Source organism: Neopsephotus bourkii, unplaced genomic scaffold (genome assembly GCF_033783945.1).
Source record: "Neopsephotus bourkii isolate Nb327-2 ecotype Australia unplaced genomic scaffold, CSIRO-AGI_Nbou_v1 NB_756, whole genome shotgun sequence".
Lineage (NCBI taxonomy): Eukaryota > Metazoa > Chordata > Aves > Psittaciformes > Psittacidae > Neopsephotus > Neopsephotus bourkii.
In genome coordinates, this window is record NW_026901254.1 from 1,429,909 (window position 1) to 1,456,073 (window position 26,165).

Below are 26,165 nucleotides of genomic sequence, written 5' to 3' on the forward strand. Positions count from 1 at the left end.
TTGATCTCTAGTTGTTGCTAAGTAGTGTTTATACCAAGTCAAGGCCTTTTCAGTTTTTCATGCCCTGCCAGTGAGAAGCCTGGAGGGAGCACAGCTAGGACAGCTGACCCAAACTGGCTAAAAGAGATACTCCATACCATCCATCATCATGCTCAGTATATAAATAGCAGGGAATCGGCCAGAAAGGGCCAGTTGCTGTGCTCAGGTCAGGCTGGGTACTGGTCAGTGGATGGTGAGCAATTGTGTTCTGCATCACCTGGGTTTACTGTTTTGTTTTGTTTTTGTGTGGGTTTTTTATTTTTTTTATTTTTCTCTCTTGCTGTTAATTCCCTTTTAATTATTATTAGTATTGTGTTTTACTTAAATTATTAAACTGTTCTTACGTGAAATGAAGCTTCATTTTTCAACCAGTAAATTCTACGCAGCATTCTTCCCTTGTTCTGCCAACACCAGTGGCTACACTCCTTGCTTCTAGCAGTTACCTGTTTAAACATACACTCTTCTTCAAAGTGGCTCCATTCACCAAAAACCAAAGCAGTATTTGGAAGGTTTACCTACTTATCACCACTTCCCTAGTCTGGGCCATGTGTGAACTTTATGAGGAAGATCTAGCTAATACTCAGATCTTGAGTAATAGAATTTAGTATGCAGGGTCTTGCATTGATCTTTACACAAACTTTCTCTGAGCACCTCCAAAAAACCTGCCCACCTCTTGACTGATGAGCCTGCGATATCAGATGGGTAATGCTTTGTATTGTAGCACTCTGCAAAACCCCCACATAAAGCTGTACGTTTCACATTCATGCTATTTATTATTCTTTGAAAACGCAACAGCACTGTTGATCAAATTTTGTTTTCAAGGCAAGAGATATTGGCAGACTCAGACATTCAGCAAATATGTGGACAAAAGATCATCCAGCATACATAAAGAGAACATTATTTATTTGAATTTTTTTTTCAAAAAACAAAAATACATGCACAATAAATTTTAACTGAACGTTATTTGTACCAAGCCAGTTGACAAGTATATTCTGCACAGTATCCAAGAAATTCAAACAAGCTGTAGGGGTGGTTTTCTCATTAAAGTTCTAGCAGAATTTATAAATTTACTGCTGACACTCTAGTACCACACACTATTTAGTACAAGACAGCAGGTCAGAGGATGTGATCCTACGTGTCAGGTGCAAAAATTACTCCAAAATAAAAAAAAACCCCTATCTTCCTACTCTCACTTATGGAGTTAAAACTTCATTTTCAAGTGTAGAGATTTCAAGCAGTGCTATAAGCTAGGTCCATAAATATTGTTTTCTTTAATTTCAAGTTAAGACCCTACTATGCAGTTTCTGGCAAAGACTGCTTTAGAGTAAGATAAAAAGCCCAATACAACAAATCACTAAACCAGAATGTCCTGAACTATCTGTGCTTTGTGTAAAACATAAGAAAATAAGAACAAAACAAAATCTCCCCTTGACACTGTACTAGCTGTTCCACACAAGAAACAGGGTTTTGAAATACACAATCTGTTAACTTCAGCTTGTGAAAATTTCAACTTTAATGTACAAGATCTCAATGTAACCAGACCCACAATTCAAAGCATTCACTTGTGACTACTGCATGAGTAAAAACAAAGGATAATTCCCTTATTCCCTTAAAAAAAAGTATGATTGTGTCTGCCAAATATAACAGTTAATCTGTATTATTTTTTATTTCAGTAAGATTGGAGCTAGTTCACTTTTTCATTCCAGAGGAACACCCGCTCACTGTTACTGTAAATAACTTCTATATACAACAGTATGTCTTACTAGAACAGTTACAGGTCTTTACATGTGATGAACCAAAACAAATAAATAAAAATCTCTCTTTTCATATTTGCAATTAGTTCCCTTAAACACAAAACAATATTTTATTTCAAAGCAAAGGAAGGAGAAAATCTGGAAACCGTTTGTTCAGATGCCTTGCCCAAGGGGATGCAACAGCTTTCTCTGCAGCATCATTCACTTCAGCACTGCCCACAGCACTGATCTGGAGAATAGGCTTACACAGCTCATCAAAAGCCAGCAACTCACCTAATAGACATTCACAGCTAGGAACTAAGAGGTACAAACTTACAATATAACTGTTACTACAAGCAGGTAAGAATGACAACTTCCAACCTGCATTCTCTCTAGAATCTCTTTGTCAGATTTCACACGAGACACCTACACTGTGAGCAGCCACACAGCTCTCCTCTAACAACAAAATATTTTCACTTACTGCATTTCTTTAAAAGTTAGTAGACCTTACAACAGAGGGCTAACAGCTAAAAGCTTTGGATCCTGCAGAAACATTGCCATTTTCCCTTTGAGATGATGTCTGAAGAATTCACCAGCTTGTGAATAAGCAGGGAAGAGTCCCCTCAGGGCAAGCCTTCAATTTCTGGCAATCTGATGCTTCTAGGTGAACTATAGTACCTAATGTAAATTACAGCTGCAGAAGGAAATGATATCATAGTCTTCTTCATGGTCTCCAGAAAACCTCTGTCTCCCTACTGGTTTTTGTAGCTAACTTTGCAGAATTTCCTGCTGCAGAGACTGCACAATCTCTGGCCCCTTTCTGCTGCTGCAGAAGAGATCTGGGCACAACAGTAAAAGCAAGCACTGGAGCGATTTACCATGGACAGCAATGCAGAAACAAATACCCACAATGAGAGGCTGTGTGCACACCCTTCTTGAAGGAACCTGAAGAGAACAGAGTAGCTAACAGATTCCTCCTCAAGTGGGGGGAAGCAAAGAGGGAATGCAGAGCACCACAGGGGATGGTCTTCCCCTCTGCAAGGGCACTCACTAGCAAGCAGCTAGGAAGTGGTAGAGGATATCCTTATGAGGCTATTTTCAGCTTCAGAAGTTAAGGTACCTAGTCTTTCAGATATTTTATGCACAATTCCATTAATGCCAGAGTATCCTATATATTGGCTTGAAACACTGAGAAGGTGTCCTGTCTACCACAATGAAGCATGTGAGGATCCTATTCAGCTGAATAGGTGCTGCTTTATTAAAAATAAGGCACAATGAAGTCAAGCAAGGAACACAAGGTAAAAGGAAAGGCAACACAGCAAGCCAAATTAAGCAGAAAAAAAAAAAAATCAAGGTAAGACAGCCTAACACTGCAGACATTACTTGGTTAAAGTACATTAAAATGTGTGCTTTTAGCCAAGTTTTGGCTACTTCACAGCCCAGCTCACAAGAACAGGTAAACAGTTACTGTTAATATGGGGTCTTTCACATCTGTTTACATAGGTGTGCTGTCAAACTCAATTCAGTGAGATCTCAAATAAAGGAAACTGGATGCTATTAGACTCATTTCCGTGGGAAGGCTGATACCCAGCTTCCTTGGATGACATACATTAAGCTGTTCACATGTCCAACAGGCACAAGACACACCTCAGACTGTCGTGACCAGAAGCAGCTCTGATTCACTTGCAGGAGGTTACAACAAATTCTCATGATGGGAGAATTTACTAATTCAGTGACAGGCTGCTCTACGCATGCAAATGCGAGCTCCTGGGTGATACGGTGACACCAGTTTCAGCTTCCCTATCAGCATCATGTTTTCTTCCAGTGCAACATACTCAGCTGTGGCTGTGGTAACATGGTAGATCACTTAGCAACGCAAAACAGTCCTGCTGCTATGCAGCCACATCTGAATAACTCGTATTTTGCATAGGTTTTCACTGCAACAAGGTGTACAGTCCCAATTTAGACTTTGTGTCTTGCTTCTGAAATCTGTACATACCAAAGAAAACTAAAGTAATCACTTAATCACATTCTAGCTACATCAGCTCAGTAAACAGGGCCATGATGAGGTAAAAGTAACCACACTATCAAAAACCTGCTTGCAGGTCAACTGGCGACCACATCAAACTAGGAGAGATTATCTTAATAAGATAACTGGACACTGCTGATAACAGGAGCAGTTCAGGAGCTGACAAGCAAGCAGTTCTGGCACTTCTGTTTCAGTGGCAATAAAGCAACACAGCTCGCTACTGGTGGTAAAAACTCATCTTACACCACATCAGATGCCTACCAGCATACTCACTCTTGGGTTCTCAGACTTCTTAACCCTCCCCCGTCCTCTATTCAAAGAACTAGGTGTGAATTGCAGAATGATCCTCCCTTGTTGTTACTGATGTGCACTGAAACACAGTGGTGTGTCTCCACAGAGAAGGTGGAGCATTCTGATCAGAAAAAAACCCACATCAGCTTCAAGCACAAGCAGTGGCAACTGGAAAGAAGGTTAACAGCAGTTGGATGATAGCAAAATATTCCCTCCCTCTCCTGGAGGACACGAAGAGAAACAGAACATTCAAGTCATCAACACTTTACTTAAAACCAACCATACAAACTTCATATACTTAGCTGTGCTATATCACAACATGGACTTCTGTCCATTTCACTATTTCTTCCTGACTAATTTCATAACTGGAAATGTATTCTCTTTGGGATAAGAGCTGGACACTATTATAATATGAGTGCTTACTAAAATAAATAGTACCCTAGGATGTATTTCTTAGCTGTCTGTTAAAAGTGTCTGGTTATAATTTTGTGGTGAAAGGTGGAGCCTGCATCAACAAACCACCAAAAGTAACTACTAGATACGGCTTCTGAAGTCAATGGGTAACCCTGTGCAAGCTGCAGCACTGCTGTAGACATCTTATCTGGAGATGTTTAAATTCTTAGTCTAAAAACCTGCCTGATTACACAACCGGTCCTTTGAACTTCTAGAGAAAGTACCTCAGATCACAGAATCTATTTACCCAGTTTGACAAGAAGCAGGCTCAAGACAGGATACAAATGGGGAATTTGTGCTGACAAATTTATCAGGTTTTCAGATGTCCTACTGCAAGAATTTCAGATGTTTATTTTTCTTCCTAGAAGACAGAGAAGCACTTTCATTTGCATTTAACAGATAAGGGTTTCACTTGCCTACAGCATAAGGAATATGAATGGGGCAGAAGGAAAAAGGACTTTCATGTTGTTTTTTCTCTAGACCTAAAGAAAAAAGCTTACCTTTAAGCACAGCTTTTCTAAAAATACCTTTACACCATATACAATTTTTAAAATAATGGTCATGTCATTGCTACACTTCATTACCTCTTTAGTTAAAGAGACTATCTGCTCAATACAGAACTGAGCAAGTCTGAAGTCTGCTGCTCAGGCTCAGCATCAAACCATAAAATCACAACGCAAACAATTTTATTGAAACAGAGAGTTTACTCAAATATTCTGTAGTTCTGTATTTTACTGGGGTTCAGTGAAGAAAATCATTGCCAAGAGACTGACCCCTGGAGAATATTGAGAAGATTCCTATATGCAATCATTTATTTGATTGAACAAGAAAGCAGGTAACAAAAAACTACAGTTACTGCTATTTTATTTCCTTTTCATAATAAGACTATATTAGCAACCTACATACATTATGCAGGACTGAATCATACCATGTGATGTTAAGTATGAAGTCTGTATGGTTTTGCTTTCATATTAGCTTTTAGTCTTATGGTCTAAATTGACGAACTGTTATGAACATGAGTAGTCACAATTTGCTCAACAGCACTAGCTACATGTATAGCAGTCTAGTTCTAATGCTGACTGTAGAGATTTTACAGTTGCTCAGGTGAATTAAAGGTAATTGACCCTTGTATTAAGGGAAATCTAGAAGAATCAGAATCAATAAAATCTTGACACTAATGCAGTTACCTTGTGACCTAATGAAAACACGTATTAATATTTATAACACAATATGTCCTATATTATTATGTCAGTAAAAATACATCTTTAGTCTCTTATTCTTTGCATATTTGACTACTTTTTGTATTTGAGCATAAAAATGACTTGTAAATATTTAGGCTATTAGAAATAATGGCCTAATTTTCTAGAGTTTTATAATAAATTAATATTCACTGCAGGAAGGCCTGTTTTTGAGGTCACAGTCCTGCCACCATATGTTAATTATCATTTAATAGTACTTTGTAGATTCAGGAGCTTTGCTTCTAGATTCTCATCAAGGCTATACATGCGTTGGGAACTTTTCTTAAAGTACAATTTGTTCCTATCTGGACTCCTTAACTATCTGAGGAACCTTAAAAAAAGACATCTGTGTAAGTTAACCATTTCAAGTCTTGGTGACAGAAAAAAGCAGGCCTTACCATGAACATAATTTTAAGATTTTGGCATCTAAATCCTCAATAAATCCTATTTTCAGTGCCCAAATAATTTCCTGGGTCTTTCTGTAAATGACTTGGTTTTGAATACAGTCTAGTTCTATGGCATGGACCATGGAGTAGCCCACACTTACAATCAGTAGCCCACATTTACAATACAGGAAAAGTCAGAGTTGAGCATCTAAAAATCTTTTATCATAAATCACCATTAATTACTTTTCCTTTTTCCCCACAAGTACTGCACATATTTCAAATATATGTAGCACATGTAAAAGTAGATTATTTATAAGACAAGATTTCAACAGAAGGTTTTTTCTGAATACTTGGCATTTTGATTATACGCAAAAACTGAACATGCCTTCCAGCACAACAGTGGAAGGAAGTATTCCACCTGTTTGATCAGGAGACAACCAGTGTCCTTATAAGCTTTTGGCACCTCTGGAGATTATCTTCCCACATATTTTTATAATTTCCTTAAAAGAAAGGAAATGGCGACCCACATTTAATGTAGCTATTGTTTACATTATTACTCTTCTGTAGGGGAAAACACATAATGTCCATGTCCCATCCTATCTCATCCATCCCCCTCAAAACAGCAGATACAGTGCCTTGGTACATTAAGCATGTTCTGGAAATTTTACCCTTCATGCATCTCACAACAGCCAGAAGCAGGAAACTTCATGGCAGTTTGCAGTGTTCCTCTAGCTAGAGCTCTTTATAATAGGAATTTTGCTTCTAAATGCTAAGGACTCCAAGGAGTTGATTGTGTTCTTATTTGTAATACTCATACAAATGTGTACAAATGAGAACGGACAGAACCGGTGTGAAGTTATCAATGAGTTGACACACACAGGAAAAGGGATGACTAAGAAAACTCTACACCCTTTGCTTGTGATTGTGGAGTAAGATTTTTGAAAGCTCCTTCACACAGCATTTTTGGTAAGTACTTAGAATTTAGGCACTACAGACTTTCAAGGTGAGGCAAAGGAATCACTGAGCAGCAAAACAGAACATGCAGGGAGGTATTTGACCTAGCAGCAATTAATCTGGCTCCAGACCTGAACACAGTAAACTTGAATCAGCCCCAAAAAATAGCAACTGTTAAAACCACTCTAATATCTGCACACCACCACAGCATGTGAATAAACTAGTTCACCTGCCTCTTGCTCAGAACTGTGCACTGTATTTGCTTACACAAAAAGAAACACAGGTGCCCTCAGATTCCCACGTAGCCCTAGAAGATGGGACGGGATAACTCAAGTAAATACTTAAGTTCCAGAGGAAAAATTACTGCAACTACCACGGTTCAAAGTCATACAATACAATTATTTTTCTTCACATTTAGTTATGTGCTGAAATACACATTTAACCAAATCATGGATAGCTAATTTTACACTTAAAAATCAAACTAGAAGAAACTATGATTTCCTGGTCCCACACTGAGGAGCTAGCTATAATAGCAAAGATAACAAGTAGTTTGTGACAGAAATGAAATTAACAAAAGAAATTAATTTCCCTGGGTTTTTATCCCAAATCTCTTCATAGCATAAATTCAAACTGACAGAACAAAGATTAAAGAATATTTTTCCCCAAAGAAGATACGCTTCCTTGTAATTATAATGTCAAAATCTCTGATATCTGAGCCTACTTTATCTAACACAACTAAGAAAAAAAAAGGACACCTTTAAGTCTGAGGTAAATAGTTTGCAATAATTGGAGTCAAATGTTTAACTATGAATAGAATCTCCTCTTAGCAAGAACAGTGTCTGATGCTGAAGTACCAGGAGAAAAAACTTCTCAATTAATCATTCTTACATAAAGTATCTGGATCTATTACATAAGCAGAAGGGCATTGAGGAGCACTGTAAAACTCCATGGCCTACTATCTACCAAAACACAGTTAAATGCCAAAAGAGGAAAGCATATAAAAATCCTGTGTGTTTAAAAGAAAAAAAATATTAATAAGATGCAATAACATTTGTATTTTTAAAACACAACAAATTGTGAAAAATCAATACAACTTATATTAAGAACCGAATGTACTAAAAATGTTAAGATATTCAAATTAAAACATACCTAACCAGAAAATTTAAAAATCAAACCTGTAAAATTTACTGGCCAAATACTTGGAACCAGAATTCGTAAGTGCATTCTAACTTGCCCTTTGACTACTTAGCGTTTCCTAACCTAAAAAATACTTGACTTTTTGCAATTTTCATAAATAAGGCTGATACAAAATTCAGACTCAATTGTGACTTGCCAATAAGAAAACATGCAAGGCAAATCTTCACATGAAGATTCTAATTTAGGAACCCCGACAGCAGTTTTGGTTCAAGTAACTGAAACGTGTTTCTAAAAATGCTAACAGACCTCAGTTTTAATGTACTGATGTTATTTTTCACATATAGGGCAGGAGGTGGGGGATGAGCAGGACCAGCACTGAATACGGAATTTCACCATACTAAATTCTTTCCAGATGCCCCAGAGCCAAATCTTCAGCACAGTAGAACTCTAGCTGATATCCTGATGAACCAGTCATGTAGGATTTCATTTTCACCTTCAGAATGATAGCCAAAGGCAGACAGAAAAATTAAGATACACGCAAATATATATTTTGCAATATGTAAAAAAGAAAGAGCACAAAGCTTACACATCTAATATATCTATTTTTGCTGCTTCACACCACAGTTGAACACAAGAGTCTAAAATTAGGCATCCAGCTCAATTTGGAAGCTGCATCCCTCAGGCTTAGCAGGTATCACAATTTCTGCTACAATAACACACAGGACTTTCATGTATACTACAGAAGATGCATATGCCTGCAGACAGCTGTGCATTGAAATCTCTAATGAAATGAGCCAGGGTAAACCATCTTCATGAAGCCAGTATCACAGCAGAAAGATTTCACTTGGCTTCTTTCAGAAGTTTACCACACAGAAGTGATTCATTTCACTACATTCTTTTTCATCTTTGCAGTGCACCAATCCCCAAATCTATCACTTCCCAAAACCTTTGTTTCAGTATTTCTGCCATCATAAATAAATGACAAGTTTTTATTAACCTCTCAACACGTCTCACAAGAGCTAACATAGCTGCACAAAGCAGCAATCTGAGTGCAGGCTAACAAGAGTTGCTGCTGCAAGTTATGTGGAATGAACAAGGGAAGCACAAGCCCTCAAAGGCTGCTCAGCTACCACCAGAGCTTGGAGGTTTGCATTGCCTGCGGCTCAGTGCCTTCCCACTTAGCTCCCATACTGTCCCAGTACTCTCCCACTCCTAAGTTGCCAGACTGGGGGGAAAGCTCAGGGAACCCAAGCACAGGCTCGTAAAATCAGGCTCATTCCAAAATGCAATTGCCAGCAATTTGTTTCTGAACACAACTGGAGAAGCGTGAAAAGTGACATCTACTTCTGACGTTCTGTTTTATGGCATCTGCCCTGGAAAAACTCCTCATACTAAGGCGAGTCACCCTGTTACACACACCTACCGACAGAGCAGTTAAAAGACAAACCTTCACCTTGCTTTGATGAAGCCTGGTTATGATGCCTCCCCCACCGCGAAGAGGAAAGAACCAGGCTCCTAAAATATGACAACCCACCTCACCAAGAGCAATCAGAAGCACTTCCTGATGTAAGTATGCTTCTGCTTGGCTATCAGACTTGCTCTGCCTCTTTGGCTTCCCACCTCCACTTTGGACCTTTGTGAATTACCTGAGGGATGGGTGGACAGCTTCAAAAAGGAAAGCAGGAAGTAAGTAAAGATAACCTCAACAGTGCCTGGCTGCTGTCCTGGGCACACACCTTGTAACCATCACTTCCAATACAAACTAGCCAACAGCTGAAAGACAAAGCAACCATCCCTAACTCAGACACCAAACTCTTCTCACAAAATTCCTAGGGAGCCAAGACAGGCTCTACTCCATCGGAAAGCACTGTCAGCAGCACAGTGTCTCTGCAAAGTTTTAATTTGCAATACTAATTTTCAGTCTTGTTGAGACACATCAAGTCCAAGCTTCAATACCAATCCAGAAAGCATGCGGCATTCACAGAACAGTTTGCGTTAAAAGTGACCTTAAGAACATCTAGTTCCACCCCCTGCTGCCATGCCAGGGACACCTTCCACCAGACCAGGTTGCTCAAAGCCCCATCCAGCCTGGCCTTGAACACTGCCAGGGAAGGGGCATCCACAACTTCTCGGGGCAACCTGTTCCAGTGCTTCACCACACTCACAGTGGAGAACTTCTTTCTAATATCTAATGCAAATCTACCCTCCTGTACTTTAAAGCCATCTCCCCTTGTCTTATCATTTAACAGGGATCTCCTGTATTTCCAGAAGTATTACAGCTCTGCTAAATAACACTAAGGTAGCTTACGACTGACACAGCCCTTCCGGAGTCCTGTAACAGCAATGAAAACCAGAATTTCACAACGTCTTTAACGAAATTACCACTTTCAAAAACTCTTATTCAGCAGAAAGTAGGGATAGGGAAGAGCTGACAAAAGCACTGAACGAAATCCATGCACATGAATTCAGTCATGGATTTTAATCAATTGTAAAAACCTTTGCGATGGAAAGCGATCCTTTAGGAAGCAGTCCAAGTGATGATTTATTATTTCTTCACTGCCACTCAATGCAAAATATCAAACAAAATTACAACAAAAAACAACTGAAGAACATTTAGTCCTCATTTCATCTGAAATATGTGCACTAACACAGCAGGCATTAATTTCATCACCTTGACAGCAAGTGGGGTAAGATGCTAAGGGTCACAAAGAGATGAGAACATTCACCATATTGAATTATTAGTCCTTACAGCCCTTCAAATGTCCTAATCACAGTCATATTTGCAGTCATATTTGCAACTGTCCTTTTTCTGCATAAATGTAAGAAAACAGACTTCCCAAACACAGTAAAGACAAAAGCAGTAACACAACCAACAGCTCACAGGCTACTTGATGATTTAGAAAGTTCTGGCCAGAACAACTACTAGCACTAGCAAATACAAGTGCTTGAATTGCACCTGTTTGTGTTAGGGACTGTGTTGGCTCATTGCTGATAAAACTAACATTCTTTGCTCTCTAAGACTTTCTACTCACCAGAGTTCAAGCACCTTGTATACTCCTTCCTAGAAAACAGTACTGTAGCACTTTTGCAGCTTATAGCAGGACAGGTAGGAAGCCACACAACTGAATCATAAGCAACATAGGACCAAAGCATGGCTGCTCTCTCTATGACACTCTCCAACAGCCTACATCTACAGATTTTCATTACTATGAATTTATAATCCCAGAGATTGTTGAAAAGCAATGAATTAAATTTGTATCTCCTTAGTAAAATTAATATATACCTGCTAAACTGCAATTGCACTTACACATTCACCCAGCGTTAGAGGATTTCACATTATAAACATAATGGCTTTGTCCAGTTTGACTCATTTATAGGACTGGTATGTCCTGGATTGATTTTTGTACTCTGTGTACTGATCCTTCACTTTTCTACAGCCAACTCTTCCATGACAGTCTGCAAAAGGGTTGTTTTTGGAAATTCATTAACAGAATTCTAGTATTATTGGAAAATCTAAGCTGACTGCATCTTACCTCAAAACAAATAATTTTGGTAGAAACAAACGGGCCTTACCCAAAATTTTAAAGGGGAAGTATTTACAGTAGGATACATGAAGAAACTTTTACAGTTACTTCATAAGACACCCTCTAGAACATACTCAGTAAGAGTTCACAGCAATTATTGCTCTGTAATTATTTCAGATTTCAAGTCAAATACTTATGAGAAGGGGAATTACTAGTCTCGCAAGATTTTCTGTCATGCAGATCAGGTTATCACCTCATTTAGTCACATTTTACAACTGGAAAAAGATTTCTATAAAGATAAAATGCATTCCCAGCAAGACCTAGAGCTTTTGCTTTAATAAACTTGGCTAAAAACATCCAAGTCAAGGAGAACAAAAGAAGCAGCAAAGTACATTTGTGAATACAGCTGTGAGGAGACAGATTTAGATATCTGATGGACTAACAGCAGACAGTACACAGAAACATCAGTTTGTGGCAGATAAATAAAAATACTTATATCAAAATACACTAGTATTTCATGCAGTCAAAAAAGGTCTACATTTATGATCCAAACCAACTTTACTCTCTTACTCACATAATAATTTTGCTGAAATTCCCAGTTAAGATCATACATTTCAAATGTTCACAACTGCCTTAGAGTGTTATCATATTGAAAACCCACAAATGTAATAAACCAAAGAACACTAAACAGTACATAACGTTAAAGAGCTTTTATATAGGGGAAGACAGCGGCTGTGCTAAAAACCACAAGGCTTTGATTCGGCAAGTCACTTAAGCATCTGTATAATCCTAATGACTTCACTGAGACTAAGCAACAAGTTCCCATATTCTAACAGCTGGTGTTGCTGGCCTCTCATTTATCCAGCTATGAGAAAATATCTCAACACACTGCAATCGACTGAATAAATTAATAGACCCAAAAGAGATGCTGAATTTCTCTCTCCCATGGCTATTATACCTTAATGCTAGTAAAGCCTTAAGTAAAGATGCCTTATAAAGCCATGCCAGTTACTATTCTTGCACTGGGTTTTAGGATTAAGTTTAATGATGCTACACTTCTGCATGTAATTACACGCTTTAAAAAGGCCGGTTCACTGTAGCTCTCAGGTTACCATCCCAATACCCAACACCCAGGCATGTGCTTAACTTTCCACTGTTTCAAGTTAAATGTGTCCAGCGTTCACAAGAGTAGGCCTGAAAAAAAACACAGTTTCTCCTTAAACTAATGAGGGATATCTTCCAGTTAAATGATACATGAATTTTAAGGATTCTGCCTCTTGTCTCTCTACATATGTATCATATTTTCCCAAGCTTTATTTACATTTCAGTCTCTACTTCTAACTTGCAGTTACTATTTTACTTACCCTGAGACATATAGCATATTGGTTCTGTGGGCTCTCCTTATTGGCTTCTGCTACCCTCTATTTCAGCTTTGCATACACCATCCCCTCTTCTCTTAACATCATCTGTGGCTTACTGTGACAAAGCATCTCTATTTTAAAATTGTCCTAAGTGATAACCTGTATCATCTCCCACCTTTCCTTTGCTCGTGTATGGGTGGATGATGTTTTATCAATGCAATAAAACAGATGTCAAAAGATAACGGCTGCTTTGTTTCATTTGGTTAGCATCTTCCTTTCTGTATCTGTCACTCACATTTTTTAAATAAAATTTCTTATCGGAAGTTCAAAGTGGTTGCTACTCTATGCATGCTATTTGTAGGAAATATGAGTATTTCTTCTGTATACAATTTATAACTTGATTTTTGGCTGTCATTCTTGGAATGGGGTGAATTAAACTACTATACTACTTTCAGCAGCTAATGACCAAGGTGTGTCACACATCAGGATATGAGCATTAAAGATGCTACTTAAAAAAGAAAGTGGATAAAACAGTAAGTGAACTACTGTGAACTACTGTTGGTTTTTTTTTACAGATATGTAAATTGCACAAGTTAACTAGTTTGAACAAGAGGCAAGAGCAAAGTTACATGAGTTACGAGCTGAATCAATACTAATTCACCAGAAGATCTCGCTTCCGTTTTGTACCTGGTTCTATTTACCCTGATGTCAAACTGCGCAATTCTGTCTTTACTGGGCTTTGGGGGTTCCAATGAGAATAAAAATGAAGTGAGGCTTACAACTTTAGCTCAAGAATAGAAATTTGGGAAGATGTAGCCTGATGTTGAAATAAATGATTTGTAAGACAGTGGACAAATGCTTCTGCTGTAAGTATGAAGACAGGCTTAACTGTAGCCTGCTCAGTTACCTGCCAGTCAACATGTTAGAATCTCTTATGCCAACTCACAAGCACCTACAGCTGGCACAAACTTCAATACACTTCAGTATATTCAGACAACTTTGAAAGCACCTGTCATTTACATGGTTATTTCTCAGACACAGAATTAAAAGTTTCCTTTTTTACTTTTCAAATTGCAAACAAATATGTAACCTTTCATACGTTTGATGCTTCGAAAATATTATTATTTGAATGCAGATACCTCTCTGGTCATTCAAGAAAGGCCTCCAATTCCAGCCCACACACGATACCTTGGACATCACTATCTATGGCTATCAAAATTTAGGGGCCAAAGCCTTACAGGGGTAAACTGCATGAAAACTGAGAACCTGTAATAATTTAGAGGTTAAGTGATCTATTTATTGTAAGACTTGTATGTGTATTGAGTACAATTAAAGTTGACTACAGTTTATCTGCTACCAATTTAATACTACAAATGTGCAACACAGGCCACAGTGTTCAAGTGTGCAAAGGAGACTGCCATTCAAGTGCTGACAGAGCACGACCGGTGTCGCATCTCTTCGGTTTTCCCGACCTGCAAAATGAACACAACACCAACACTCCGTGAAAAAGCATCACCAGAGGAGAAACAGCGGCTGCGAAACAAGACTGTTCGGGGCGAACTCGGAGCGCAGGGGCAAGGCCACTGCCTGCACCTGCCACTACCGGCCGCTGCCTCCCCTCAGACCTCACATGGCGGCGGCGGCCCGAAAGAGGCGTGCTGCCTCCCTCCTGCCCCAGGAGCCTGAGAAAAGGTAAAGCGCCAGCCGGGAGGACAGCCCAGAGCCCACATTACCGACGGCTGCTGGCTCAGGAGGGACGCCAGGCCGGAGCCCCCTGCCCTCCCCACCCGACTCACCTGCACGCCCGTGTAGTTCTCGAAGAAGAAGAGCACCATGCTCTGGTAAATGGTGTACAGGCGGTCGTCCACCTCGCGGTAGAAACGGGAGGGCAGCACGGCGGAAAGCAGGCGCCAGGCGCCCCAGGCCAGCACGTAGGTGGGCGCCGTGCCCATCATGACGGCGGCGGGCAGAACGTAGCGCATGGAGTAGGTGTGCAGCACCAACGACAGCAGCATCTTCCCGCTGCCCCCGGCCTCACCGGGACACCCACATGGGCAGCACGCTCACAGGCAACCCCGCAGCCGCTCCGCACGCATCGCCCGCCACACCGGGCAGCCGCGCCAGGCGAGCGGAGAAGCGGAAGCGGCGGCCTCCGCCAGCAGCGAGACTTAGGAACAGGCACCGGCTTAGGCTCACAACTTCCCCCGCGCTGCCTCCGCCACCATAGTGCCCGGCCGGAGGAGGAGCTGCGCCGGCAGGAAGGCAGCTGCTCTGCGGGTGGGAGGCACTTCCGGGCCGGGTGCGCGGGAGGTGCACTGGCAGTGGCTCCGCCTCCGCGGCGGACGGAGAGGTAGGGCTTTTTCTCAAAGGGTCATTGGTCTTTGCCGGCTCTAGTGCCGGCAGGCCCGGGCGACCTTCCCTGGGGACTCTCTAGAGTAGGCCTGGCATTGTGTCCCTGTGCCCCTCGCTCCCCACTCGGGCACGGCAGGAGTGGCTACAGCAGTCCTCCGGTGCGAGGGGCCTTGGGCTGTGCCCTCATGGTGCGGCGGAGAGCTGCTCCCACCATTCAAGATGAGGTGCTCGCCTTACAATTGTTTAGCTGTAATTAGCGTTAATTTTAACCTAGCATAGGTTATAAGAAAATATACAGACACTCATACCCTGTCGTTTTTGTGCCATGACTCCAGAGTGGAGCACTAAGAATTGTGCTTTTCACTTTCACCATCTACAGCCACAATGATGGCCGGGGGGTTGTAGGCAATTTCATACTCGCCAGGTTGCGTTTTGACTGCCCCAGGTTCTCACAAAAGCAGGCAGCTGCCTACCTGCCGTCCTCCCCTTTCTGACCCCCAATACCCTGGTGACAGCAGCAGGCAGATGCACCACCTGCTTTTGAAGAAAATACAAGAAGTCTTGCGGAAAACAACAGTGTGATAACCTTCCCAGAGGGAATTATTAAGCTCCAGCCCATAGTGAAGTATTTATCCCCTTTTTTTTAAACAAGAAGATTTACCCTGAACCTTGTGAAGATCTCATTGTTTTAAAAGAAGTGGGTGCTCAGTACCTTCTGCTAAGATCAGTTTGCTTTGCCAGGCTTTAATGGTGGCAAGCTTTGTCCCTGTGCTAGCTGTTTTTCAGTGTGCGTTGAAAATTGTATCCTGAATAGTTCTGCGAAACAAGACTGGGGAAATGGTACTAGGTTGAAGAACTGTGGCAATGTGCTCATCAAACAGCCTCAGGGGTGCTGAGCTCTGCAGTGAGAACTGATATTTGACTTGCATCATAGCTTCTGTATCCCTAACAAGACTAAATAGTCTTATTTCCTTCCCCTTCCAGAAAAGAGGGGGGGGGGGGGGGGGGCAAGAGGGGTCATGGCAGCTTTTCTGTCAGGGCTCCCTGTCCTGATCTGTGGGTACATTTCTGCCCTCACTGAGTAACTGCATGTGCTACCCTTGGCTCAGGACTACTAGAACAGAAGCTCTTCCCTATCAGGGCCTCTTTTGGCAGGGAATTTTTCTGCTCTAAGACGAGCAGTGCTTGGTTAGACAGAAAATGGAGGAGGAAGCTTCTGTTTTGTGATGCTAGTGACATGGCCACATGGAAAAAAAAAAGTAATTCACCATGATACAGGTAGGAGAAAGTAATCCAACACAACACAGAGAAGGTAAAGTTGATGTCAGCAGAGCAGAGCCAGGTATGCAGGAATCAATGCTCTGGAATCAGTGTAGCTGGAACAGCATGATGGGTGGGAGAGTGGATCCAGACCTGCTGCTTCATAAAGGCAAAACTGCAGAGAAAGCCTAGGATTCAGAGCACCTAGGTGTGTTTGGCTAATGAGGCTGCAATCAAGGGTGGAAAATGTAGATTAGCAGTGTGTAAAATAAAACAGTGAAGTAGGATTGGGAAGTGGCAGAGAATTTGGGAAAATATAGCAAAATTTAGCTGATGGGGTTTAAAGGCAGGGTAGGAGCTTGTGAGCTGGAAGTCTAGGTGCACAGCCTGTAGAGATGTGTTGCAGTGAAAATAATGAGGAAGGAATAAAAATAATCTTCAAAAAATGAACTGGAGGCCTCTGATTTCATGTATATAAACCTGTATCTTTCCTTACAGCATTATAAATCCAGTTATACTTCCGAGGAACTTGCATATTAAATTATTACAAAATCTGTAGAAATTAACAGTTCTGCCTCTGGAGGATGATTTGACTAACATGTAATAAATAAGAACTGAAGATGCACCTTGAACAAAAAGAATAAAATACCTAGATCATCAAGCAATAATACATTTTCTATGCACCAAACTCAATAGAGGTCTAGAGGAAAACTAGTACCTGTCCTGGGTTCAGCAGTAGCAGTCATTTTTTTCTCCTTAGTAGCTGGTGCAGTGCTCTGTTTTTGATTTTCGGCCTAGGAAAGGTGCTGATAACACTGATGTTTTTAGTTGCTCAAATGTTTAGTCTGACCAAGGACTTTTCGAGTCTCATGCTCTGCCAGGGAGGAGGGGAAGTCGGGAGGAAGCAGAGACAGGGCACCTGACCCAAACTGACCAGAGAGGTATTCCATACCACAGCATGTCATGCCCAGGATGTAACTGGGAGTGACCTGGAAGGGTTAGTTCACTGCTCGGTCAGGCTGGGTATGGACGGGTGGTATTGTATTCTCTTCCCCTGTTATTTCCCTTATCATTATTATTACTGGTGGTAGCAGCAGTGATTTGTGTTATGCCTTAGTTACTGGACTGTTCTTATCTCAATCTGTGGGAATTACATTCTTTCAGTTCTCCTCCCCATCCCTCTGGGAGCCAGGGCGGTGGGGGAGAAGAAAGGAGGGGAGTGAGTGAGAGGGCTGCGTGGCTGACTGGTCGTGGTTTAACCCCAGCCAGACAGCTTTTCACTCACTCCCCCCCACCCCCTTCTTGCCCTCCCCCTATTCCCGGAGGGACAGAGAGGAGAATCGAAAAGAATGCAACTCCCACAGGTTGAGATAAGAACACTTTAGTAACTAAGGTATAACATAAATCACTACTGCTACCACCAATAATAATAATGATAAAGGAAGTAACAAGGGAAGAGAATACAACACCCCATCACCAGCCGACCGATAACTTGCCCCCCAGCCCAACCAATCACTGACCGATACCTCCTCCAACCCTGCAGTCCTAGCCACATCTGGGTCACTCCCAGTTACATCCTGGGCATGATGTGCTGTGGTATGGAATACCTCTTTGGTCAGTTTGGGTCAGGTGTCCTGTCTCTTCTTCCTCCCGGCTTCCCCTTCTCTCTGGCAGAGCATGAGGCTCACCAAGTCCTTGGCCAAACCAAAACAACATTGTTGTCAGCTCTGTTCCCAGGCCGAAAGTCAAACAGGAAAAGTCTATTTGTTTTGAAAGAAATAAGGCTACCTGTCTTGTCTTTGCTGTATTTTACATTCTGTATGTTTTTAACATGCCCCCTCTTCTTGTTTTTTTGTTACAGTAATGTTGGAATTTTATTTTTTTCCATTGTTGTTTTTTCACATTCTTAATCTGCCACCATCCCACACCACACACACACGTGTTTGTACTCTTAATTTCTCTTCTGACAATTTGGTATTTTCAATGGGGTCTTTTAATACATTTCCTCTCTTTATCAAGTATACGTTATCAAATTTATAGATACTGTTTTTGTTTTTAGTGACAGAAAAAGTACAGGGTTTCCCGTAGTATGGCTTAGAGCTTAATTTACTAGTGTAATTACATCAGTATGATATGGTAATATGACATTGAAATGTCTGCAACTGAATGAAACTCAAACTCTTCAATTCAAGAACTGAGTGTGACACAGTGATTAGATCTGCCACCAAGTCCTTGCTTCTCTTGATTCATAGGCACTTGTTATCCTAGATCATTCTGAACTGTGCTACAGGAATCAAAATATTGGTCTTTCACATTCTAGTCTGCAGATACAAAATAAGAAAAATGTTCCGACCTTTGCTTCAATTTATAATTTCTAGTCCTGTGAGAGCGTAAGTCCTAATTACACCTCTTTTAACAGATAAATCAGCACGATCGCTTCCTAGGCATTTTGCTTTCAGCTAGAAGAAACAAAATCACCCATTTAGCATGATTAGGACTCAGTTAGGAAATGGAGACTTCAAACCTGTTAAGGTATTATTCTGTACAACAACCTTGAAATTTAAAAGAATAAGCAAGCCTGCCATTTTGGAAGAAAGCACCAGTCTGCCTTATCTAAGGAGCTCAGTCTGTTTGGTGTGAGCATAATTAGTTGGTGAGAACCTGATTATTCTAGTGTTAGATTTTTCTGCCAGTGACTGTGGCTTCTGAAGTGGCCAAACTCACCCAGTTCTGGAAAATTGCCATGGTTTTATCTTCCAGTGAAAAATACCAGTGAGTGTACTTTTAGAAGGAACCACAAACTGTGATGCTAAGTACCAACTCTGAACATTAAGGGATTTTCTCATACTGCTAGTCACAAAATGGTGTTTCACAGTTCTGTCACCCACTCACTGTAATTATCAATTAGACTAAGCAAAGCCAGATGATATTAGATACAAATCAACCTGACTCAAGGTTTAGAATTGAAACTTTCACAGATGGTCTCATCTTCAACAATATGAAGATTTATTGGTATTACCTCTGTTTATGTATGTTGAGAAACAAGGCACAGATATTATGACCAAAGGACTAGATCCAGCAAAGCAATGTTAATTCCTGAAGTGCAGAACTCTTTGAGTGAGCACCTAGGCTTACTCCTTTTATGCAGTGCACATCATGCAGAGAGTTAAGCAGAACAGAACAGGATCCTAACAATCAGTCTGAGCAGGAAGTTGATTAAAATTAATAGGCTCAGTGTGTATTTGTGTAAGGTCAGGTAAAAGGAAACACTGAGGATGACATTGTGGTCTAAGTATGGTCTCACAGGACCTCATTCTGGATTTCAGAAACACATCTGTAAACTTGAGATTCACAACCCACAGATCTCTTTCAAAGAGTTTGGTAACACAGCTTTTAAAATGGGGCCAGAGAAGACATCAACATCACCTCCTACTTCCGAGAACTGGATTAGACTTGGGTTCAGCTTTTTGAAGGTGTCAAACTCATACCTCCCATCACCAAGGTGGGTGAACAGCAGGGTAAGGATAATAAGCAACTCTCATCTTGAAGATGCATGTACTTAGCAATTGTTTAATGTAACATATAAAACCAGTTAGATTAGGTTACTGGTAGACTAGTCTAGATTACAGTTAGACTAGTTCAGAGAAGTAGTCTAGTTTAGATTACAGGTCCTTTAGCTGTGTGCCTTTTCTCTAACAATAGCCATAACCTTCTGCATCTCTCTGCATTTGCTCTGGGAGATGACGGCTTCCTTGAATCCTGAAGTCATCTCCAAGCTCAGGCAAGACCTGTAGTAGTTCCTATCCATCCCTGACTCTGGCCTTTCAGGGCTTCTTTTTGCTTCTCCGTCCTATTGGACTCTTTGGCTGCCCCTCACACAGAACATAGTAAGGCTGTACAACATCTAGCTGGGCCACCTCAGAAACTTGTCTACATGCCTGTATTCTGCTGTCTCTTACCACCAGAAAATGGTGAGGAACCACAGCGGAGTAGCTTGTGTTCTGAGCTAATTCCATGGCCCACAAGAGGATTTCCCATCTTACAACCCTGGTTGGCAGTGGGAACAGTTGTGTTCATGGTGTGATTTATACAGTCTTCTGCATCATGCCCTTGTAATTAAAGGGAAACTCAGGTTCAGCTGTATGTTAATTGAAGGAAGTTTCAGTTCTCTGCCTGCTATGAAATTTCTTTTTGAGGACATCTCATCAAGTAAATAATAATGGCAGATACAGAAGGTTAGGGCAGACTTCTCCCAGGATCTCCTAGCCTTCTCCAAACCTCCCATTTGTGGTTCAGGGACTAGAGGCAAGTAAACACCAACAGATTTATTGTATGTGTACCTATTCATTCTTCCCTTTACCTGTATTGACTTTTAGGCTCCACAGTATCCTTTGGCAAGCAGTAAAATCATCTCCTTTAGTTCTGAACCCACCTCACTGTTCCTTTAATGTATCTTAGAGTTTGTGTTGAAAGAGACAGAAAATCCCTGTCCACTCTCTTGTTTGTACTACTCAATTTTTTTTACAGATCTCTCTAATATCCCTTCTAGGCTGGCTGCTTTCCAGACTGAATTTTACTCAGTTTTGGCCTGTATGAAAGCTGTCCTATAGCTTCTGTCTTGCAAGTGTAATCGACATTACCTATGGCATTTGCTAACTTTCAAAGTTTCACTTTGTAAGTGATTCTTCTTTTACCAAAAATAAATCCCAAAATTTCACAAGACATTATATTCACTCTCAAAAAATTTATCCATAAAAATAACTTTCAGATTCTCTGCTACATTAGTATAACATATCACCATTTAATAAACAAAACTAGTAAAGAAGAAGACTTTGCCAGTGATTCTAAAACATATTTGATGACTCTAGAGAAATGGTGAATCTCAAGACTTTACAGATTGTGGAGGAAAGAGTATTTTTTCATGACCACAGACTCTTTTGCATCAAGCTGCATCACTATCACCTTTCAATTGCCTCTAAATTTTCTCCTTCCCTTGTTTCCACCCTTCACCCATCAAACTCAGTTTCCCTTCCAAAATGCATCCTTTTTCTCAGCTCTGCTGTGTCTCTACATGTTTTTTTCCAATCTCCTTCCCAGACAAACCTAGCTAATTCTACTCCCATGACTCCTGTGCATCCCATTCACATTTCTCACACAATGTCTGTCTCTTTTTTTTTTCCTAGTGAATCCTAGTTTGTACTTAATTTCCCTTGAGAGCTTCTAATCCTGTTATCCACTCTTCTGTATGTCAAAGTCTCCTTGCTCAAACGATTCTAATTTTTACATCCTGCCTACTTGGTCGCAGTCCAGTCTTTCCTCAACAGTTCTCAGCCACAGCTTCACCCTCAACCAGCCACTCTAGCTGTGTCTTTTTCCCCTCCTTTGGTCAAGCTCTCATTCTCTTTGTATGTAACTTGGGTGGCCTCTTCTTCCTTGGCACCTGGGGGGCTGAAAGGGAGAGCACTGAGAGAATGGCAGAAATAAGATACTGTGGCCTTCCAGCTCAACAGGTAGAGGACTTGGACACCCTGAAGAAGACAAAGCATGCTGTCTCTCAGATCCTGTTTTGTGAGAACAGGATTTGTGTTGATCAATTCTATTATGGATTTGGCAAATAGATTTATCAAAGGTCTGTGACTTTGCCAAATTGAGCCAATTTTTGCAGTAGTTGTAGAAGACATATCCATAGTTTAAAATCAACTCACTACTTCATCAAATTTCAAATTTCTGTTCAAAGGCTGAAAGTAGTAGAAAAGAAAAAGGTTGTGAGGATACAAACACCAACAGAATGTCACATTTTCCATAGCTAAGTTCACTAAAAGAATGCAGTTTAGGAAATTTTAACCCCAAATTTTAAAATAGGCAAAGACAAGACAACAAAGAAAAGCCGTCTGTCATTTGAAATGAAAATCTATTAATAAAACCTGAACTGACTTTAACACCAGATGATGCTGCAGTTCTTGCCTACAATTAAGGCTGTGTTCAAATTGGAAATCTTGTGAAGGACAAGTTAATGTTTACATAGAGAAACCTAGGAAACCTGGAATCATAGAAGACTTGGGAAGATAACTTAGGTAGTGTGCCTAGGTATAGCTATAGCTGCTTGTGTTTAGCAGAACTAGAAAAGCCAGCTGAATTGTATATATGAGTGTTTAGGGAAGCACTATTTAAAGTTTTAGTTCTGTACTACCCACAACCACATAAAAGGGCTTTATTCGTAGTAAGCCAGCGTTTTTGTGTGGGCAGTATGGCTTCAGTATAACAAGATTTCAGCACAGAAGTATTTTGTTGTAGAAATCTATACCATTGCTGCTATTAGTATGGTTATGTAAGTAAAATCATCCAGGATTGACTGTACCTTGTCTGTATACCTTGTCCACATACCTTGTCCACAAAAGAAACAGGTAGGCTTGATACTAAAGCTTAGGAACTTTAGGAACGTTGGGTTCAGGTCCTGGCTCAGATACAGGCTTCCTATCTGCTCTTGTACAAGTTATTTTGGTTTCCCGTTTATAAAATGAAAGTAATACTTATCTCACAAAGTCATTGTAATGGCAAATTAATTAAGTTTAGAGGAAGGATACTCTTGTGATTAAGGGATGGCATGGAATCTGAGTTTGCCTCCTGACTGTAGACTTTCTACAGCACCTGGCATAACTTACTTCATATCTCTGTGCCTCAGTCCCTCTGATGTAAAATAAGGGCAGTATTTCCTCCACACACCCTTTATTTATTTAGACTGTGAGTAAAGCCGGTTGGAAAAATTCTGACGTGTTTTCAATTGAGCATTTGCTGACTCATCAAAATATAGTGTTTCAATGAGAACCCTACCCAGCTTCCTGACAGCTTGCTGACCTGGTTCCTTGGCAGAGATCTGGGAAGTGCTGGGAGCCATGGCTCTCAGGGCTTCCAGGCTCATTCTTTCCTGATAGCTGGAGCTTTCAGCATCCACAGCTGTGGGTCAGCCTTCTGTGTGGGACTCCCATTGCTCATGGCTCTGGGGCAGTCCATCTCCAGTTCCCTAGAGCCGCAGTTTCATGCCTTTGTTTTTCTAAATCGGGTATTTTTTCCAGCAGAAAGAAACCATATTCTGAAACAACACAGTCTCCCACAAAACCGTTACACCCCTCTATTCAACTTTGAGTGCAGGAGTGTCTTGCCTTAATGCTGGTATGTTGCATAAGACAAGAAGTATAGTCCTCTGTTTAAGAAGCAATAAACCATGTGGAAAGACCAACACAGCAGATACAGTCAGTCCTTTCACTGCCTCCCACAATACTTTTGTCACAGTTTCCAGTCTCGGAACACTAGACACATTGCTCAAGCCATTCGCCTACAGATGGGACCCTGCTGTGAGCACTGAGCTGGAAGTAGTTGGCTGATCTTCACTCTGCTTACTCCCTCTTCCTGTAAAGGGCAGATGATACCCTTACCCTGTAAAGGAGAGGTGATGTCCTTACTGACATTGTAGCACCAAAAGAAAAAAAGGATAACATACATAATGTTTTAATAATATATCCAGCATCCACAAAGCTTACCTCTGTTTAACTCCAAAGGAATAATCTGAGGCATACAGCAGTCAGACTTCATGGAAGATGCATACAAGCAAAGTCACAGTTCTGTGTATGTTCACTTGTAATTTGTGAATTAATAGATGTAACGGGGTAGAGGGTTGCTCCCCCTTCAGCTATACGTCATCTTTATCTCTGTATCCTGCAAAGCACTACTCAAGAAAAGAAAAATAAAGCAGTTTATATACAGATGCATGCCTGAAGACAACCATCTGAATTCTCAAAGGCACTGGTGGTGAACTCACTAGCTGTAAATGTCTGTTGGTGATATTGGTAATGACTTTCTGCATTGAGACAAAAGCATAGAAGTGCAAAACTGACATATCTCAAGAGATTATCAACTTCAGGCCCCTTGCATTAAGAAAAGCTCAAACATACTTAGTTTATTACCATATTTCTTCCTGGAACTCTCTTCAGTCTTCCTTATCCTGGAACAATCTATTTTGTTCACTCTTTTGTTTCTATGTCACAATTTCTGTATTGCTTCTCATATTATTAACTTTTAAAATTTTTTTGTATTGACTCTCCCCATTTTGTAAACTTCTTGAAGTTCAAAAACCTCCCATAAACAGAATAATTATTTCATGTTTTACAAATGCTTTTGCTCAGAGAGAGAAGAACAAAGCAGTCAGAAAGGGAAAAGCAAAATAATAAACCATGTGTGAGCACCCAAGACCACTGGAATCAAAGTGATAAACCATGTGTGAACACCAAGGACCACTGGTATTCTACCCAAGAAGGCATTCCAAAAGGAACAGTATGTAGAAAAAAACAGAAGAGAAAAAGCATTGTTGTTGCTTCAAAGGTGCTGCAGTACAATAAGGAAGGACAATCTCCCATATATACTGTGGACTAAAACTGAGGACACAGTATGCTGTAGACCTCCTCTTTGTGAGATAGACCTAGCAGCTCCTCTCGGGCATAGTCATTTCAAGTATCTGTTCAAAGTTCTGGAGAAAAGATGCTAGAAACATAGCTGGGAATCGACATCACAGACTGCAGAATTGATGTTCTTACTCCACAGAGGCCTGCAGCTATCGCCGCACTGGTACACCAGGGATTGCTAATAGAATCCAGAGTAAATATAGATAAGTTATCCAGTTCTACTTTGGGCAATATAAAATTTACTGATTTCTCATTAACCTACTTGAAATGCCTGATGGAGGAATTTATTGACTTTTAAAATTACTGTTCATCTACCAGCAGTACTTTTCATGGTCTGCTGAGAATAGGCAGAATGTGCTGCGTACATGAAGAAACAGATAACATTGATTATGCAGCTCGCAAGGTTTCAATTATGTCAATACGTAGTGCTGTATTTGGGAAGGGTATTCTGGGTAGTCTTTCAGTTTGACTTCACAGGACTTTAAAATCTATTTTTTGATGGAAAATATTACTAAAAAGACTAAAGTTTCTGTAAAAAAGGATAAAATGCAAATGGCATTTGGCAGCAGTAGTTCATGCTAGACCAACTTGGTTTCTTTCTTTAATGAGGTGACTGAAAAAATGCAATGCAGCTGTCATCTTCTGCAGAGGACCTGATACAGTGCCAAGTGGAAAATTACTATTTAAGGTGCAGAACCTGAAGATTAGTGGTAAAACTGTAGGCAGGGTGAGGAACTGGCTAAAAAGAAGAGAACTAGTGTGGAAGTGGAGTTCCTCAAAAGATTGTGTTAAGCCTGATACTGTTAAAATGTTTTCTGTAATGACACTGCCACAAAAGTATCACAGTATCACAGTATCACAGTATGTTAGGGATTGGAAGGGACCTCAAAAGATCATCTAGTCCAATCCCCCTGCCGGAGCAGGAACACCTAGATAAGGTTACACAGGAACA

General features: G+C 40.6%; 1 protein-coding gene across 2 annotated transcripts in view; it reads right to left on the reverse strand.

The window, feature by feature from the left end:
* AGPAT5 (1-acylglycerol-3-phosphate O-acyltransferase 5) overlaps positions 1-15,331 on the reverse strand; it is a 55,992-nt gene extending 40,661 nt beyond the window's left edge. Inside the window, exon 1 of one of the 2 annotated variants that reach the window (XM_061354956.1) lies at positions 14,942-15,331. In XM_061354956.1, coding sequence (XP_061210940.1) covers positions 14,942-15,160 — 219 coding nt within the window. In that variant the 5' untranslated portion in view covers positions 15,161-15,331. Of the gene's footprint in view, positions 1-4,062; positions 4,086-14,941 lie in introns of those variants that run through there. The other variant, XM_061354957.1, reaches the window with a different exon arrangement.
* Positions 15,332-26,165: the final 10,834 nt, after the last annotated feature.